This window comes from Lissotriton helveticus, chromosome 6 (assembly GCF_964261635.1).
Source record: "Lissotriton helveticus chromosome 6, aLisHel1.1, whole genome shotgun sequence".
Lineage (NCBI taxonomy): Eukaryota > Metazoa > Chordata > Amphibia > Caudata > Salamandridae > Lissotriton > Lissotriton helveticus.
Genome location: NC_136067.1, coordinates 649,953,918 through 649,973,969, shown reverse-complemented (window position 1 = coordinate 649,973,969; position 20,052 = coordinate 649,953,918). Strand labels below are relative to the sequence as shown.

Here is a 20,052-nt window from a genome sequence, read left to right as displayed (position 1 = left end):
AGTGTGAGGGTGAGGGTGTGTGAGGGTGAGGATGAAGGGGTGTGAGGGTAATGGGGTGTGAGGATGAGGTGTGTGAGGGTGTGTGAGGGTGATGGGGTGTGATGGTGAGGGTGTGTGAGGGTGAGCGGTGTAAGGGTGAGGGGGTGTGAGAGTGAGGGGGTGTGAGAGTGAGGGGGTGTGAGGAGATGCATGAGGGGGTGTGGGGGTGTGAAGGTGTGTGAGAGTGTGAGGGGGTGAGGGTGAGGTGGTGTGAGGGTGAGGGGTGTGAGGGTGAGGGTGTGTGTGAGGGTGTGTGAGGGTGAGGGGGTGTGAGGGGGTGCAAGGGTGAGGGTCGGTGAGAGGGTGTGTGAGGGTGAGAGGATGTGTGAGGGTGAAAGGGTGTTTGAGGGTGGGTGAGGGTGAGAGGGTAGGTGAGGGTGGGTGAGAGGGAGAGTGAGGGTGAGGGGTGTGAGGGTGAGGGAGAGTGAGGGTGAAGTGGTGTGTGGGGTTGTGAGGGGGTGAGGGGGTGTGAGGGTGAGGAGGTGTGTGAGGGTGAGGGAGGGTGAGGGGTTGTGAGGTTGAGGGGATGTGAGGGTGAGGGGGTGTGAGGGTGGGTGAGAGGGTGTGTGAGGGTGAGTGTGAGAGGGTGAAAGGTGTGTGAGGGTGAGAGGGTGTGTGAGGGTGAGAGGGTGGGTGAGGGTGAGAAGGTGGGTGAGGGTGGGTGAGAGGGTGAGTGAGGGTGAGGGGGTGTGAGGGTGAGGGTGAGGGTGTGTGAGGGTGAGGGTGTAAGGGAGGGTGAGGGGATGTGAGGGTGAGGGGATGTGAGGGTGAGAGGGTGTGTGAGGGTGAGAGGGTGTGTGAGGGTGAGAGGGTGTGTGAGGGTGAGATGGTGTGTGAGGGTGAGAGGGTGAGTGAGGGTGAGGGTGTGTGAGGGTGAGGGTGCGTGAGGGTGAGGATGAGGGGTTGTGAGTGTGATGGGGTGTGAGAGTGAGGGGGTGTGAGGGTGATGGGGTGTGAGAGTGAGGGGGTGTGAGGGTGAGGAGGTGGGTGATGGTGAGGGGGTGTGAGGGTGAGGGGGTGTGAGGGTGAGGGTGTGTGGGGGTGAGGATGAGGGTGTGTGAGGGTGATGGGGTGTGAGAGTGCGGGGGTGTGAGGGTGATGGGGTGTGAGAGTGAGGGGGTGTGAGGGTGAGGAGGTGGGTGAGGGGGTGAGGGTGAGGGGGTGTGAGGGTGAGGGTGAGGGCATGTGAGGGTGAAGGGGCGTGGGTGTGTGAGAGTTGTGAGGGTGAGGGTGTGAGGGTGAGTGAGGGTGTGTGAGGGTGAGGAGGTGTGAGGGTGAGGGTCCGAAGTAAATGGTGGCAGGGCAGACATCATAAGACAGAGAGAAGAGACTGCGTGGTGACTGCGTTGGTCAGTTTCAGAATCAGGAGGGGCTGAGTCAGCACAGTCTGCGAGGGATCAACGTGTCTAGAGGCAAAGCATAGCGGATGTAGCATTGCAGCTAGCAAGTCGAGTGTTTTCAAGCTGAGTGTCCCTAGAGCGATGGCAACACAGCAACAGCATTTGAGGAGCAAGGCTACTGTAAACAAGCACGGTAGGCTTTCACTTTTGTCCAGAAAAAAAAACGAGAAAGGTGCAGAGAACGCCGAGCAGAACACGGCTTCCCTGCGAAATGGATGCAAAAAAAAACAAGCTCTCGGCATTGCTGTGGTGGGGGGGGGGGCAGGGGAGCGGGAGCGCATTCCTTTGAAGTCTGATGCCAAGGCTTAGACAAATGGTGGAGTGCGATGTGCACGCAGGGGGCGGGGGAGCGGCAGCCTTTGAAGTCTGATGCCGAGGCACAGACAAATGGTGGTGTGTGAAGTGGCTGGCTCTGTGCACGTGCATAGATCACATGAACTGTACGCGATCCGCAGGCTAGGTAGACTTTTCTTTTCCCCTTAATATAATCTCGCCTATTTATCCCTGCGGGATATAATAGGCGAGACCTAAAAAGTGTTTGTAGGACCACTGACACCTTTGTGCATAAAAAAAGGCTTCTGAAAGTAGAGGACTTGCCTATAAGAAGCCAATGAAGCTTCTTTGGATGGCCAGAAATAAATGTCTGATGATGCAGTCCAAATAGCAAGCAAGCAGATACTTTTTGCACAGCTCAGTGGTAATTGATGAGGTATGCACAAAGGCCAAGATAGCATTAGTTGCAGTAGCAGAGGGAATCATAACTTCCTGGATAATGGTAAACTGGCAGGAGAAGGGTATTAATGTAATACCTATTTACTCGATTACAAGTAAAATAGTCAAAGCAATGAGATACAATTAACCTGAGAACTAGAGTCAGGAACTGGTTAAACAGAAATCCTACATTCAGTACTAAGGCTGCAGCAAGCAGAATGGTCTGGTTACATCAGTCGCCACACCATGTCAGCGATCCTCCCACTTCCAAAACCTCTACTTTATCAAAGTTCAGTTTTGCTTGACCTTCATTCAATTGAGTAAGCGACACAGCCATATAGCTGTTAAAGTTGGATTGAGCAGACCAAAGAATTCCATACAGCCTCAGTATGATATGCGTGTCATCATCAGCATAAAACCAGATGAGAGAGGTCAAGGCAACCGTGTAGACACCGGATAACCTAGGGCTCCATGAAAAGTACTACACACTCTGTGGGTGATGGAGTGAGAAATAAGAAGAAATGGATGAAGAAACAATGCCTGAAAACATCTAGACAGAAATGACGTAATCCTGCTAAATACCTAATCCATAATAACAAAATTGGAGAAACACGTACTCTTTAACCATGGTGCACCTGCCATGTCCTACACCAAAAAGAGTCAGTGGTAAGAAACTGGCATAGCTTGTCTCATCTTCTACCTACCGGGCTGTGCAGAAACTGCATGAGAGGAATATCTCTGAGGAGCATTCTTGGTGGAATGGTCAGTCCACAGCTTTCAGCGGCGCTGAAGAGAAATGCAGTAACACGCTTTCTGGAAAAGCAAGTAAAGAGGTTATAAGAAGAGCTGACTCCACTGCACCGCATACATCAGAGCTCTATTTAAAATCACAAAACTGCATATTCTGAGTGTTCAGCTATCTGGGAAATATATTGAAGGAATTACAAGATGGTCTTTAGACCACATTCAAGAACAATACCTCTGTTATCCTTATTGGACCTGCTGGTCAAGGTGGTTTCTCTCTAAGCCAACCCCACTTAGAGTTTCTCTAGAAGAAAACAGTGGTCCTTTCCGCACACAAAACTCTCATGCATTACAATTTAGTCAAAATATTTTGAGGCATTATTATGACATCTTGTTTCACCACTGGTGAGTCTTGGGTTACCCACTGTCTGAATGGGCTGCTAATTTGTAAATCAGATTTTGTAAAATCTAAGAAAGAATAAGCTGTTCAAATAACAGGTACTATGTTTAATGACAGAGTAGGAATACAGTTTATGCATTGTTTAAAAGATAAGTATTATCTTGGGCCTTAAACTGAATGTTACCTTCCATCGATACTAAGTGGGGTGCAGTAAGTGAGGAAGGCCGCAGCAATGACACAATTGGTCAGGAGCTCAGATAAACTGCTTTGTTCCACTTTCTCTTTCCATTCTTGTTCCTGGAGGTGTAAGCTTCAAAACAAAAGCAAATTATTTACAGCCTGGCATTACTATCAAATTCTAGTAAAATAAACTGCCAGAAATAATTCACCCTCCAGATGTACACACAGATGATGCCACCATTATTACTCCCATCTCAGGATCAGTCCCTGATAACCTGCTATCTCTTTCGCCTTTAGCGGATGCCCAGATAACTGCTCTACAGGGACTTCCATGCTGAGTTCCAGATACTTCCTATTAGAGTCACAGAAAGGTGTAGGTCTAAGCCAAGCTCCCATCTGCATATTGAGAGTAACTGTGATCCCTGATTGGCTGAAGCGTCCCAATGTTCCGTATGTTATGTGGTAGCAGTGGTCAATGACCTCGGCACAGGGCCTGAATATTTGTTAGATATAATTATACAATGTAAAAAACGAGCATATGTTGTCAAGCCCTGCACTGATTACAACTCTCATTGACCTTCTCCCATCACATTCTGGTTCCTGTAATCAGGTATCAAGTTAACTATACACACTGCACGTATGTACATCACCGTGGGCCATATCATGAAGAGCAGCGTTGGCTCAGTGCTGAGGACCTATTATGCACGTGCAGTGTGTAAAGTGAATTAAATCAGCCCTCTATTTCTATGATTTAGTGCATTAATTTCGACAGTACAGCTCTAGCTTTTTTAACTTTTACATGTTGTACACCTTTAATGGAATTTAAAGTTTTCCTTCCATTTCTCTTCTTTATACATGATTTCATCCCGTCCTTGCATTTCTGAAAAGTCTCGGCTTCATAACAAAGTAATCAATCTCGAACTCCTTCCCAACATTTCTTAACCACTACAGAAATAACTTCTCACCTGGAACACCTCCTCTTAAAAATTCAAAGAGATAATTTCCTTGCTAATGTTTTGAGAGTCACTCTGTAAGTCGAAAGAGTAGCACCTTTCAGTGCCAATTGCCTCGATTCCTTGATATTCCTGTTGAACCTCTAAATTTAATCAATCAACCAGAGTACTTGTAGAGTGCGCTACTTACCCATGAGGGTCTCAAGGCGCTGAGGGGAGGGGGGTGCTGCTGCTACTGCTCGAAGAGCCAGGTCTTGAGGAGTCTTCTGAAGGCGAGTAGGTCTTGGGTCTGCTGTATGTGGGTAGGAAGGGTGTTCCAGGTCTTGGCGGCGAGGTAGGAGAAGGATCTGCCGCCGGAGGTCGTGCGTTGGATGTGGGGAACAGCAGCGAGGGCGAGGCTGGCGGAGCGGAGCTGGCGGGTGGAGATGTAGAAGCTGAGTCTGCTGTTAAGGTAGGCTGGTACGGCGTTGTAGAGTGCTTTGTGTGCGTGGGTGAGGAGCTTGAAGGTGATTCCCTTGTCGACGGGGAGCCAGTGTAGTTCTCTCAGGTAGGGGGTGATGTGGCTGCGGCGTGGGACGTTGACGATCAGTCGGGCGGAGGCGTTTTGGATGAGTTGTGGTCGTCGTAGGTGTTTGGCTGGGATTCCTGCATAAAGTGCGTTGCCGTAATCCAGTCTGCTGCTGATGAGGGCCTGTGTCACCGTTCTTCTTGTTTCGGTCGGGATCCACTTGTTGATCCTGCGGAGCATGCGGAGGGTGTTGTAGCAGTAGGAGGAGACGGCGTTGACCTGCTTAGCCATGTAGAGGGAGGAGTTGAGGATGAATCCTAGGTTTCGTGCATGGTCAGTGGGTGTTGGTGCTGTTCCCAGTGTGGTCGGCCACCAGGAGTCGTCCCAGGCTGAGGGGGTAGGTCAGAGGATGAGTACCTCCGTCTTGTCCGAGTTCAGCTTCAGACGATTGCTCCTCATCTAGTTGGCGACGGCCTTCATTCCCTCTTAGAGGTTGGTGTTGGCAGTGTGTGGGTCCTTGGTGAGGGAGAGGATGAGCTGGGTGTCGTCGGCGTAGGAGATGATGATGAGGTTGTGATGGCGGGCCACATGTGCGAGGGGGACCATGTAGATGTTGAACAGCGTCGGGCTGAGGGATGAGCCCTGGGGGATGCCGCAGATGACGTTGGTGGCTTCTGATCGGACGGGTGGGAGGCGGACGCTCTGGGTTCTGCCGGAAAGGAAGGACATGGTCCAGTCAAGGGCCTTCTTTAGAGTGCGATGGCAGACCATGTCGAAGGTGGCTGACAGGTCCAGGAGGATGTCGTCTGTGTTGGCGATGAGGGTTGTCTCGGTGCTGTGGTTTCGTCTGAATCCGGACTGGGACAGGTCCAAGATGTTGTTGCCTGTTGACGACTTTCTCAATGACCTTGGCCGGGAACGGGAGCAGGGAGATTGGCCGGAAGTTCTTGAGGTCCTTGGGGTCCGCCCTGGGCTTCTTGAGGAGGGTGTTGATTTCGGCGTGCTTCCAGCTTTCCGGGAATGTCGCTGTTTCGAAGGAGATGTTGATGACCTTCCATAGTTGGGGTGTGATGGCTGCATCTGCTTTGTTGAATACGTGGTTTGGGCATGGGTCTGATCATTGTTTTCAGGGTGGGCCAAAGCTGCTTTCTTTTGTTTTATACCAGATTTATTTAGTAACTCTTTAAATTTGTTACTGGCGAATTGAGTGCTACTGTCGAAAATAATAATCTTCGTTATACCTTCCCTGCAAAACACGTAATTAAAAAACAGATAAAACATTACCCAGTGACTCTTTTTGATATATGAAATTTCAGATATTTGGAAAAATAAACTATATTGAACCGTACCAAAAGCCAAACGCCTGGTAAGACAGAGAAAGGGACAATGATGTCAATGCCTAATTTCCTCCATGGACCATTAGGTAACTCAATTGGAAAAGCATCCGTATAACAAGCCTTGGCTGTTTTAACCCTGGACAAGCAATGTCTGCATTCTCTTACCCAGCTGTCAACAACATCAGAGATTTTAGGCCACCAATAACATAGCCCAATAAGTATTTTCGATCTCGACACACGAACATGAACTTAATGAGCTAGCTGAACTATGTTGCGCTTAATACTCTGAGGTGGAACACTCTTGTCTCCCCTTAAGACTGAACTATTTATCATTTCAGCTCACCTGACACACTGTACTCTTCTGGCCGTTCACTGGTTTTGAATCTGATCACATTATTGAGTGTGCTGTCTGTTATACATCCAGTAGACCATTCCTCCTAACTCATAACATCAAATGTATCCAAATAAACATGCAACACCAAAAATACAACTTATTTAGCTAGATCATCGCAATCACATGTATTACCTTCTCTAGGCAGTCTAACTATAAGATCTGCAAGTACATTTCCTTTCTCTTGAACAGAGTAAAGATCATATAGAAAGAATTGTAGTTTAGCAGCAAGTCGCACTAAATGTGCAGAATTGTTTTTCCTCCGCCTACACAAATAAATTAACTACTGGCTTATGATCTATTGACAGAATACATTTGATCCCTCACACAAATATCTTATATTTTCTTACTGCCGTTCTGCAAAACAATATTCTGTATTCTATGACTGAGTAATTCTTTTCAAAGGGTGTCAATGTGTGTGAGAAGAATAAGCCACAAATCAACCCTTGTGCTTGTCGTGCTGCATTAGCACTGATCCCAAATCACAATTACTTGCATATAGTACCAAGACACATTCCTTTGCATAAATACGTGCTTCTAAACAAGGAGTTTTAGAAATGTCCAACTTCAATGTTTTTCTCATGTTCATTACTCCAAATAAACCCTGCATTTTTTCAGCAGCATCCACAAGGCTCAATCTTTTCCACACAGCCTTCCACAATTTTAGCACAGAATTCCAGCAAACCAAGAAATGAGACTAAATGTTCCCTAGTTTTGGGAGCGTGCACATTAATAATAGCATCAACAGGAGTCTGTTGGGCTCGAGACCCTTTTTACTGATATTATGTGCTAGGTAATACAGTCCAGAGCACCTAAACCAACATTTAGAATACTTAACAGCCAGACCTTTCTCTGAAAGACCCAATAAATGAACAGTGCACTTGTCGTGATATTTAGGTGACATTTAAGCATGTGCAGTAATGCAGAGAGCAACAGTGCTGCAATAGAGCCCCAGAATGTGTAGGTGCTGCAGGTGTTCATTCAAGGAGATCCAGAGGTCCAGGGATTGCTTTTTCATGGTTTTGGGATTTTGATGTTTAGTTTGGATTAGGTGGCTCACTTAGCCATACTCGGTTTTAAATGATAAAACGGGGAACCAGCATATAAACCCATTGTCCATTAAAATATATTTGGACAGTGGCTAGTAGCTTGCATTTGATCCCCTGCTCCGCTAAAAGCTGTTGTAGGTCACTTAATTTATACTTTACATTGTCTGACATACTTACATGTTTTTTCCAGCATCTGTACATTGAGTACATATTTGTAGTCCAGTTAGTAAGCTAGCTAGGTACCGGGCAGTTTGATTTGGTTCAATAGTACCATCTCAACGTTATGAACTGAACATTGGTGCTCCATTTAACAGCTCTAATCTACTAATATTCAGAGTTGTTCATATTAAAGCACAGCCCAAGAGGTTTCTCTTTCTACTCAAGTGTGGGTTTCAGCCCAGTTCCTCTTGCCTAATTTTTGAGGTTGTTATTGTACCAACATCCAGAAATCAAAATGTAATTGACAAACGAGTCACTTATCTTCGGTGATGTTCTTTGAAGTAGAGACTCTATCTAACCACATATTCCTCACCTTTTTAATATTTCCCCAGACATCAGAATGGATCTGGAAAATCTTTAGCAGTACTCTTGCATACAGGCAGGTGGTGCCAATGGCTCTGCATCAACATTGTTCCACGCCGGGTATGACATGCCTATTTAGGCACCTCCCATGCGCGCTAACATTACTTGGTTTCTGACTAGTCCGCACCCAAAGACACCGAGCTCATATCTGATCAACTGCACTGTGTCCAGATCACTAAAGTGGAATCTTACTAATGAAAGAGCCCAGTTCACAGAGCGAGGAGGCAGGAGGTTCGGTGAGGAATCTGCAGTTAGATTGAGTCTCTATCAGAAAGAGCATTACCAAAGGTAAGTCCTTGTTCTTCTGCTAGAGACTTCTAATCACAGATTCCTCAACTTTTTAATAGCTACCAACGCCGTACCTTCCAGCTGGTGGGTCTGAGAACAAGCTCAAACCAAAAAGCCCTGCAGGACACAATGGGCAAATGCTCATGTCGACAGACCTGACAGTCCAGACAGTAGTGCTTTGTGACCGTATGAAGAGACAACCATGTGGCAGATGTCCAGGACTGGCCTAGCAGATGTCTAGGACAGGCACCACATTTGGCTCTGCTAGAATGAGCCTGCAAGCCTCCAGGGGCGCAGCATTTTTGCCATATGGACAGTTGATCTTAATATAAAGCAAGCTCCAGCAAGAGATGGTCCTCTTCTGCACTGCCTTGCCTTTCTTTGCTCCAGTGAATACCATAAAGAGCTGATCATCTACCTGGTGTTCTCTGGTAAGATCAACAGAGAAGCTGAGAGCCCTTTTCGGATTCAGTCACAATGCCAGAGGACTGTTGTTCTGACTGACATGAAAGGGATGCACAATATTCGGAAGGAAGGAGACTTGAGTCTGCATAACCAGCTGGTCTGGGAAATAAGTGATATAAAGCGGGTTGACAGACAGGGCCTGTAACTTTTTCACTTGGCTCTCTAACATAATGGGGACAAGAAAGATCGTCTTGATGGTAAGGCACCAAAGATAACAACAGTATAAAGGCTCAAGGGGCACACACATTAGGAAAGTGCGGACCAAATTTAAATCCCATCGGGGCATAATAAATAGAGAAGGGGAAACATATATTGTAACCATTTAAGGATACGTATCACAAGAGGTGACTTAAAGAGGGCTGGCCTGGCAACTGTAAAAAGGCCGAGAGAGCAGGTACCCTTTAATAGTGCCCAAAGCAAGACCTTGCTGGGCTATGAACAATACAAATAGAACTTCAGACAATTTGGCATGGAGTTGGTCGATCTGTTTAGCGCTGTACAAGGCTACAAACTTACCACAACAGCAGGCAAATACAGATTTGGTTCAGTTATGCCTGGCTGCCAAGATGATATCAACCACATCGGGAGGAAGGTCAAAGCCACCCGCTGCTCAATTTCCAAGCATGGAGGCATAGGATGCACAGGTTCTGGTGCAAAACCCCACCCTGCAGCTGTGGGTGAAGGTCGTCCTGAAGAGGGAGCCTGATCGGAGGACAGCTGCTCATATATAGCAGTTTGAGAAACCATACTCTCTGTACCTAATTTGGAACTGCTAAGATGTCTCGGGCCAGGTCGGTCCTAATTTTCTTCACAATTCAGGGCAGGAGTGGAATTGACAGAAAGGCGTACAGAAATCTCAAGTTCCACCTTACATGAAACATGTTTCCCAGTGACAGATGCTTTCGAAACTCCAACATGCAAAACTGCTGACACTGTGCTCTCAGCAGCAGCAAAAGGATTGAACCAGGGTTCTTCCCACTCGTGAAAAAGACCCTGCCCCTCTTCTGTATGCAACCGCCATTGTGATCAGCAAGGCATCGATGGCTTAGTTAATCTGGACTGGAATTCAGAGAACCCGCTAGGTGGTGTGTCACCAGAAAAAAATCCCTTGGCTTGTGGCAGTACCACATGGCTGTGGTGTTCTCCTTAAGCACCTGCAACAACTTTGTTTTGATTGTGGGCAGGAAGGTTTTCAATGCCAAGTTGATAGCTAGCAGTTGCAAATGGTTGATAGGGAGCCAGGCCTCTGACAGAGACCAGGAGTCTCTGATTTTCTCTCCCAGATGGCCTTCCCAAACCAGAAGTGATGCATTGGTCCCCACTGCGAACTCCAGGTAAGGTAAGGAGAGGGGTCTGCCGATGATCCAATTGTGGTCCCTCAGCCACCACTAACGATCTTTTTGCAGTCTCCTCTGAAATCTTGAGCAGATTGGAAAGATCCCCTTGGTGCTGTGCCCACTGGGACGCTAGATCCCACTGCAGAGCCCGCATTAGCCATCTGGCGTGCTTGGTCAGCAAGATGCAGGAGGCCATCAATCTCAGAGTCATCCTCATTGAGATCCAGGACAGAGGTTGAAACATAGGGATCATAGCTCAAATGTCCTGGACTCTCTGACAAGAGGGATAGGTGTGAAACTGCACTGTGTTCAGAATGGCTCCAATGAAGGGGGGCATCACAGAAAGAGTCAGGCGTGCCTTTGGAACACTGATAGTGAACTCCAAGGATGTCAGGAGCTCTGTCACAGTAAGGCCAAAAGGAAATACAGCAAAATGAAAATGCTTGTGGCATACTGTGGATCCCGGTTAATGCCTGGCGGCCCACAGGATGGCAATGTGGAAATAAGCGTCCTGTAGCTCTAGTGCTACCACCCAGTCTCCAGGGTAGACAGTAGACAAGACCTGGGCCAGGATGAGTATCTTGAACTTGTCTTTTCACAGACTGGCACTGGAGGACGAAGATTTAAAATGAGGCGGAGGCCCAATCCTTTTTTTAACACCAGGAAGTAAATGAGAAACAACAAATTTCTCACATCGACCCCCTCTGTATGATTTCTTTAGCCAAAGAGCCTGTACTTTATGCTACAAGAGTGGCAGATGGTCCTCTGTCAGCTGGTCAGGGAATGCTGGAAGGAGCGGTTGTGTCTTGAGAAATGGTAAAGCGTAACTCAGCTGAACAATTTGCAGAACCCACCTGTCTGAAGTGATCACTTACCACCCTGAGAGACAGTGTCGGTTCATCCCTCCGACTGAGTGGCTGTGAGCTGGCAAGGACACGCTAAAGACCTTGGGAGGGGTAGCAGAGAGCTGGGTTGAATGCTATCCTGTTGCACTCTGCAGGGGGTATTGCAGCAATGAAAAAGATGGGGAGATTGTTGCACCTGCTGGGGATGTTGGCAGTACTGAAAGCCCCTACTATAGCCAAGGCGGGGGAAAAACTAATGGTTCAGCTGACACAGAGGAGCAGAAAGGCCCAGAGAGATCCTGTGGCCTCTAACCTGAACATCTCCTGAAAAGCCAGTGGACCACATCCAGGCATGCCTATGAATGAAAAATAGCCCTGCTCAGTGAGTCAGTAGTATCCAGACTGTAGCAGATGGTGAACTTGGCCAAATCACAACCATCTTGAGTGTCTTAAGAAATTATGTCTCGGGCTACACTGGGGCCATGGGCAATACTTGGGCCATGGAGTCCCACAAGGCATGAGAGTGGTGGTTTATGAGCAGCAGGCATGTACTGAGTGCAGGACTAAACTCACAGAGGAAAGAAACTGCTTACCAAAAGACTCTATCCTCTTCCATTCCCTATCGCGGGAATAGTGGGGAATGAGTTTGGGTTTACCCTACTGGCCGAAGCCTGCACCAGAAGGCTATCAAGAGTGCAGTGCTGGAAAAGGAGAGCTAGGTAAACCGGACCAGGGCGATGGTGTCTAGCAATCTGGTGATGCACAGGTAGGCCTGAGCAAGGTTTGGCCCAGGTACATAACATTGTATCAGTAAGAGCTGCATTGAATGAGAGTAGAGGTTCAGAACTCGACTGCCCAGGCTGCAACACCTCTGTCAGTACATTGTTTTTAACTTAGTGTGTGAAAAGTTGAAGGTCAAGAACCTCTGGTGCCCTCCAAAAATTCATAGAAAAGGAGGAGCTGTCTTTCATGGCAGGTCCTGGGGAGAAACGAGTCTAGTGTTTGGGGAAGTATCCAGACCACTGGCATTCTGGGGGTCCTCGTACAAGTTATCCTCTAGGTAAGCCTGGGCAAGGTCATCCCCAGCATCATTGTACTAAATATCTGAGTCTGTGCCAAACAAGTCATAAAGGACATGAACCCTTCCAGAAGATAAAAGCACTGTGTCTAAATCAGAAGGGGGTAAAGAGGCTGCGGCTCAGATAAGGGAGCATGCGGCATTGGTTGAGGTCAGGGAGGTGACGCCTCAGCATCAAACAGCATTATGGGTTAGATGTCATTGTGCAGAGTAGATGGTGAGGACATCAGCATTGGTGGATCATGTTCTGGGGTGGGTTGTAGTGCTGGTGAGGGTACTGGGACAAACGACAGTCAGGAGCCCTGATACAATGCAGAGTGCTTAATTGGTGCCAAGGTTGGAACCACCAGCAGAAGCCCAATTGGGAGGCCTCTTGGGTCCTTAAGGACTGCAGGGATGCCAGAAAGCGCTGTTAACAAGCAAAAAAGTCTCTCCCTGTTATTTTATAATCATAACCAACCTTTGTGACTGCCTGTTAATTTTCACAATCAACTGCAGCCCACACCTGTCCCTCCCACGATCAGTAAGTCATCTTGCATATTAAAACATTGTGCTTTGTTTTTTAAATGGAGAGTTGGCACTCAGCCTAGTGTAAGTGGAGCAAACCTTTTCAACACATCCAGAGCTGCTTGAAGCCGCTCTTGGTGGGAGTAGAGCTCCTCTTGAAGGTGGTGCTTTCGAACGACAGCCACATCATACTCTGCCTGCAGCTGCTGAACCTGCAATAACAACCACCACATTTTGAGTTATTCCAAATCCAGTCCAACGTTGTTTAACTCCCTCACAGAATATCACTAGGACTTCACCTTAGCGACTGACTCCTCCAACCAATACAAGCACCAAAATACCCCACACCAACGAAATATTTGCATTTCAAAATACACCATAGCAACCGGCTTCTCACATAAGGTATACAAATTAAATCCCCCTTATTGTTTTAGATCCTTGATACCCGATTAAAGGAACATAATTCAGGTATTATCTTACTGTGCCTGCTAATTGGTTGTTTTGAAAAAGAAAAGGGAGCTTTGAAATGTATATGTACAAACATAAAAAGCACCATTTAAACATATATATGTACATTTATGAATTCTTATCGGTAGCTACTGAGATGTTGAATTGAATCTGTTTCATAGCAATATGATTACTTATATGTTATTCCTTTCATTGTGGGAACAAACCTATTGTTTGTCCTGATGATGGTAGAAAGCACTGATGACACTACAAGTGGAATGTCTACCTCTGTTTTCTAATAACAGGTTTCCAGCCTGCCGATTTATTATGATGCCTTTTGATGTCAATGTACCTATATGTATGTCTTTATGTTGTATTATTCACCCTGCCCCTTTGCTGCCTATCATTTAAATGCTTGACAAAATATAATCTCTGAATAGGCAAAACTAACCTGTAAGCACTTTACTCCTATCCGTTTACTGTTATTTTAATTACATCGAAAAATCCATATGTGGTAACTTGCACCCTAAAAAAATATAATTTTAAGAAAAGAAAAGATGTTGCAAAAATGTGTTTCTCTAATTGTGTTTAATAGCGTTACAGTTTACACTACACTGGTACAAAGTGTTGCAACTTTGCATCTCCTGTTCCTGGGGGTCAAACCCTCTAAGACCCATTCACCACTTCTTGGGGCTCTACCGCACCCCAATGAAAAGGTCTATCCATGTGAAAATCTGTCAAACGTTATATCAAAACTAACAGTTCAGTGTACTGGCTACTGTGAAATTGTGGCAATATGAGTGTATTGCTGTTGTGGATGTTTGTTGTGAGAGTCTCTGCTGTGAGAGCACATTTTCTGATAATGTTTGTACAATCAGCTTGAGTATCGTGTGAGCATGTGTCTGCCATGATAGTATGGCCTGCAATAATTATTGCTGCTGTGATTGTAACTTCTTTGTCTGTGGCTGTTTTGAGTAAGTGCCTCATGGTGAAACTGTGCCTGTTGTGGTACTGTACCAATTATGAAACAGTGCTTGGGAAAAACGTATCTGCTTTGAGTGTGTATTTACCATGTGAGTGAAAATATCTGTTATGAGTGTGAGCCTAGTGTTTAGTGTCTCTATTGTGAGTGTGTGATTGCTAAGTGTGTCTGGCAGAAGGTAATGTTATATACTTTGTTTTATATTTGCTTCAATTCAATTCCTGCTTTTAGCCTCAATGGAGCTCTTTACGTTTTTCAGCAGGTGTGCGTCCTCACATGACGGGAGTAAGATATAAATGGGTCAATTCACAAAAGCACTTGTGAATTTAAGAAGTAATACTACCAGTGTACTTTTTTACGTACTCTTACATGTCTCTGTGAATCGGTCTTGAAACATCCAATGTCCTATTAGTAAAAGCGCCAAGAGTGCATAGTCCTTTCTATTTGTACTTACTCTATGTAAATATTCCCCTTTTAAATGTTTTTGGTCCGACTCACAAAGGTATACAAAAACACATAAAGCACGTGTACTATTTTATCTACTCCAAAATGTATTTCTGAATAGGCCCTATTATGTTTCTTCATTTGAGGACTGCAGTGGCAGGAGGTAGCTTTATTGTACGTCAAGTACAGTACTTGTCCATGTGACCGCTCTTTAAAGAACCTTGAGGGAGATTGAAGGAAAACAAAACCCTCCCTTGCACTTGCGTCCCTCAGTCCCTTGACTCCCACAATAAAGGAAGCCATAGAAAATGTTAGGATACAATATTTCAGAGACTGAGAAAAATACCGTTATAGAATAAACAGGAGGACAAATTACCTTTATATGATTCAGGTACTCAGAGAGAACCACACAGAGATACAATGGCAGTATCAAACAACAGGATCTTCACCATGGAACAATTAAATGATTGGGAGAGGAGTGATTAAATCTAACATGTGACCACATTATATCCAAAATGGAAAGTAAGCTGAATTAAAACAAGCATTAGCAAAGGCAATAGGTCTCTCATTTTTGTTGCCAACGCAGACATGTTTGCTTTACCAGTGCTTTTTGCCGATTGTTAAACATAAGCAATGTCACTATGGTGGACCAGCAGAATGGTGTACATGCACTGATCAAAATCTAAAGCAATATATTATGCTCCAAGGGGAAAATGATATTTCTTCTGAGAGATATGTGTGTAAAGAATATATTCTTCACTGATACTCTAGTGATGCAGGTCATCTTTCAATTCTAACTTATTGGCTACTCTAGATAGTTTAGCCCCTCTAAAAAAATGCTCTTCTACCGCTAAACGTCACCAGGCACCTTGGTATTTGGCACCCCTGTGACTGGAGAAAGGCCTGTGTAAAATATTAGAGCACCTTTGGCGTCGATCTCAACGCTCTACTGACAAAGAAAAATATAGAGAGGCTCTCAAGCTGTATCATCGTAACCTAAAAAATGCAAGGAAAACACATATAGCAGCTACTCTCATACAGGCCGGGAGCTCTCAGAAATGTCTCTACCAAACCCTAAAATCTTTTACTAGCCCCGCAGCCTACACCACGTCCTTTTTACCTTCTTAAACACAGTGCGACAGCATTGCTAGTCATTTAATTGAGAAAATTGACACAATTTATAAAATATCTTGACTGGCAATCTCCATTCTATAGCATATATGGTGCTTGAACCAACCCCTTTAGCAAACAACTCTCTTGACAATTTCCCTTTGCTTACGATCGAAGAGACAGAAATGCACCTTAAAAACGCCAAATCCATATCTCCGCTTGATTTAATTCCGGCTAAAATAACATCAACTTTGGCTAAACAGCTGGAAAGCTGCACAGATTCTGCCTATTAAAAAGAACCCAAAAATTCCCTCAGAAGACATAACAAACTACCGCCCGATCTCTTTGCTTCCTCTTCACACTAAAATTCTTGAAAAACACATTAACACACATCTTTCTAATTACATTGAAACCACTAACAGTTTAGATCCCTCTCATTCCGGCTTTCGTCCTTGCTATAGTACGGAGTCATCTCTAGTGGCAGTTACAGATACTATCGGAATGCTGCTGGATAGGGGTCAGGCGGTACTGTTGGTGCTGCTTGACCTTTCAGCAGCATTTGACACCATATCACATCAAATCTTGATCAGAAGACTGAGTGATATTGGTGTAACTGGGCTTGCCCTGGAATGGCTTACCAACTTTCTCACGGACAGAATGCAGACCGTTAACTTAGGTCCTTTTCATTCCAAAACTTCTATGGTTACCAAGGGAGTGCCCCAGGGCTCATGCCTGAGCCCCACTTTGTTCAATGTTTGTGGCTCCCCTAGCAAGACTTTTGTGAACACTGAGATTCAACCCCATATCTCATGCGGATGATACCCAGCTACTCTTGCCACTAGACAAATCTAACCCTAACTGCCAAATCATCTTTGGCAACGGTATGATATCTATAGCACAGTGGATGAAAGACAACTATCTCCAGCTGAATGACACCAAATCAGAGATAATGCTTTTTGGAGAGGCTACTTTGATTTGGTCACCCACTTGGTGGCCAGTGGAACAGGGCCCTACCCCCTCTCCTAAATCAGTGGTGAAAAATCTTGGAGTTCGCCTTGACCAAAAACGTACTTTGAGAGATCATGTCTCCACGACCGTCGGAGCCTGCTTTCATGTTCTTAGGATGCTCAGAAGAGTATTCCCTTTTTTACCCTTGTCCGTTAGGAAAACCTTAAAACAGGCACTAGTTCTTAGTCACCTAGACTATTGCAATGCGCTCCTTATATCAGCAACTGAAAAAGACATCAATAGACTGCAGGCAGTCCAAAATACTGCTACTCGCCTCGTGGCTGATGTCCCACACAGAACAGCCTCTCTGCCTCTGCTCAAGAAATTTCCTTGGCTGCCTATACGTAAAATGATCCATTTTAAAATCTGTTGTATGGCCTTTAAAGCGGTCTACAAACTAGTGCCTTGCTACTTGAATGAGAAATTTGTAAACTATGTTCCCAGTAGATCGCTCCGTTCTGGAGATAAGGCTCTGATCAATGTTCCTCGTATTAGCAAATCACGACAAGGAGACAAAGCCTTTTTCTATCTTGGCCCCGGATTTGGAATAGTTTACCTATCCACCTGCGACAGTGTCCTGACCTCCTATTATTCAGAAGACAACTGAAAACTCTTCTCTTCTGATCTGTCTGATGGAGTGTCATTGAGTCCTAGCGCGGAGATACCCTTATGGGGTGAGTCATGCGCTCTATAAATTCCTAAATAAATAAAAATCCAATGAAACGTAATTTCAGTTATTCGGGTCTTGAGGGTTACTAAGAAAACTTCACTCTTAGTAGTGTACATCACAGGCACTGTACAGCCAAAAACAGCCATAAGTGAAGAGATCTGTCACACATTGCAGGACAATTCTAAGGACTGCAGGTCCCAAATATTCATACAATTCGACAGCTTCTTTATATCTCACAAAGACATTCATATATGGATATGGTAATAAAAGTGCCCATCTCAACAGATCTCTGAACTTCTCTCTCTCTCCGATCATGCCAGCTCAGGACCACAGCTATTCAGTAACCGGATAAGCAGACTATATCATATGAAATACCAAATAAGGGACCTGCAGGTCTGTTCTAAGCTGCCAGCATACTGAAAACCATAGAGCTGCACATTTGTCTCTCAACCTTCATCATCCAACATCTTGCTATGCACTGCATCCCATAACATAACTGCACCTTCATTGGTCATCACACACAACATGAAAAGGCTTCCCACACAGGATCAAATCTAAGATAGCATTGTTCCAGTCACACACCTTACACATTGTAGCATGCTACTCGTCTAGGCAAGTGCTTAGGCACTCCACAAAGGTTTAGTAAGTGCGATATAAATACTGCAACACAATACATGCCTGATCATGTATGCATGCACAAACAGCATGATGCGGTCGCTGTTTAGTGTTTCACTTGTTTACGATTCCAAAATGGCAGCATGCCAAATTCGGAGCATTACATAAAACCTATATGTAGGCGAGACATAAAAAGGTTTGGGATCGGCAGTGCAGTATAACAGGTGAGTGGGAGCAAATGTTAAGCTGGGGTCTATGAATAACGTATGTGGGGCATGGGACAGGTGTAGATTAGCAAAGTGAAACTGCACTCTAGTGGAGTCTGGACATCATTATTTGCATCAATTATGTTTTTATGCTTCCAAGATCTCTACTCATGCAGAAAACATGTGAACAACCAGTGTCCTTTTGTTCACAGCACTTTTGAGATGCCTCTTTCATTACATTTAGGGATGGGCTGAAAAGAAGTCGAAATAAAGAATGTTAAGAATGATTTCATTTACAGTCAAACTGAAAAATTATATACAAATTAACAAGTGTGAAGGCATTATGCACTAAGTCTGTGGGGCAAGAAATTTACAGACAACTTCATCCATGTCAGATGCAAATGAGGTCTTTCACCATTAAGATCTATTTGATGGTCCTCAGGCTTTTTGGGAATGAACACCAAGGAACGTAATTGTGGTAAAAGCAGTGGCATAAACAACCAACACTGAGCATTTTCTTACCTCTGCCTCCAGAGTTGGCAAATCCTCAGCATTTAGTATCCTTTCTTCTTGGAATGTTGGTACTGGTGTCTCCTCTTCTATGTTCTCAATCACCTGGAAGCACACTCGAACATAAGTTTGTATACCCATGAACAATCACAGAAAATCCATCATATACAACATTTATGGCAAACATTTTTAGCCGTTGTGATATATCCTGCGTATGTTATATCTATCTCTGGTTACTTATCTCCTAGCTGCTCAGCCAGTGTGAGTGTTGAGAGTGGAATGTTGGGGTGACGGTGATACTTGGAATGCTTGGGTGCCTGGGTGGATGTGGTGTGACAGTTGTAAGATGGGCTGAGCAGCATGCAGGCTGCTCCTGGTGGGGCTGGAGAATAAGGTACACCAGACTAATGGACATTTGTACATAATTACTATCCTGCAACAAGAAGTTAATAAAGGAATACTTAAAAGACAACTCGGCTAGGTCTGGTAAGATACAACACATTGTTATTCCTTTTAGACATTGGGCTTCATTTAGATCATGACGGATAGGTTACTCCATCATACGGTGACGGATATCCCATCCGCCGAAATATAAATCCCGAAGGATATAATGGGATTTATATTCAGGCGGAGGGGATACCTGTCTCTGCTGTAATAGAGTATCCCATCCACTACGATCTAAATGGGAAACATCCTTAACATCGCTGTCAGTACACCACGATGCTGTTACATCGCGGTCGTTACAACGGCCGCGATGTAACCACGCTACGCAATTACAACGCAAGTCTTTACATCGACTTGCGCTAGATGGCGTGCTACCATTACAAATAGTGTGGTTTACTATCCCAACACCTTCCCTACGGTTAAGTGGACTGGAGTTGGAATACTAAATGACACTTTTCTAATGTTAGCACGCCATCTAGCGCAAGTCGATTTAAAGACTTGCGTTGTAATGGCTTAGCGGGGTAACATCGCAGTCGTTGTAACGACCGTGATATAACTGCATGCTTTGTACTGACCCGCGTTGTAACGTCATTCACTCTATCTAAATCAGGCCCTAAGAACTTAGAAAATTCAGCTTTCAAAATGTTGGCACTAGAATGTTATGCTATCAGGATTTGTAAAGCTCAACTTATCACCCATGATATATCCAGACACACATAGCACATAGTTTAACTTTGTTTTGATACTGCTAAATCTAAAATGGTTCACGCTGACTTAATACAAACATATGATTTTTTTTTAA

At 45.1% G+C, this 20,052-nt stretch overlaps 1 protein-coding gene across 1 annotated transcript in view; it reads right to left on the bottom strand.

Annotated features, from left to right (window-relative positions):
- LOC144762435 (dynein axonemal heavy chain 5-like) overlaps window positions 1–20,052 on the bottom strand; it is a 1,437,549-nt gene that overhangs the window by 308,675 nt on the left and 1,108,822 nt on the right. Inside the window, exons 86-89 of the mRNA XM_078647616.1 lie at window positions 18,819–18,911; window positions 12,914–13,026; window positions 3,479–3,604; window positions 2,855–2,963 (exon numbers count right to left, since the gene is read on the bottom strand). Of these exons, the coding sequence (XP_078503742.1) occupies window positions 2,855–2,963; window positions 3,479–3,604; window positions 12,914–13,026; window positions 18,819–18,911 (441 nt within the window). The remainder of the gene's footprint in view (window positions 1–2,854; window positions 2,964–3,478; window positions 3,605–12,913; window positions 13,027–18,818; window positions 18,912–20,052) is intronic.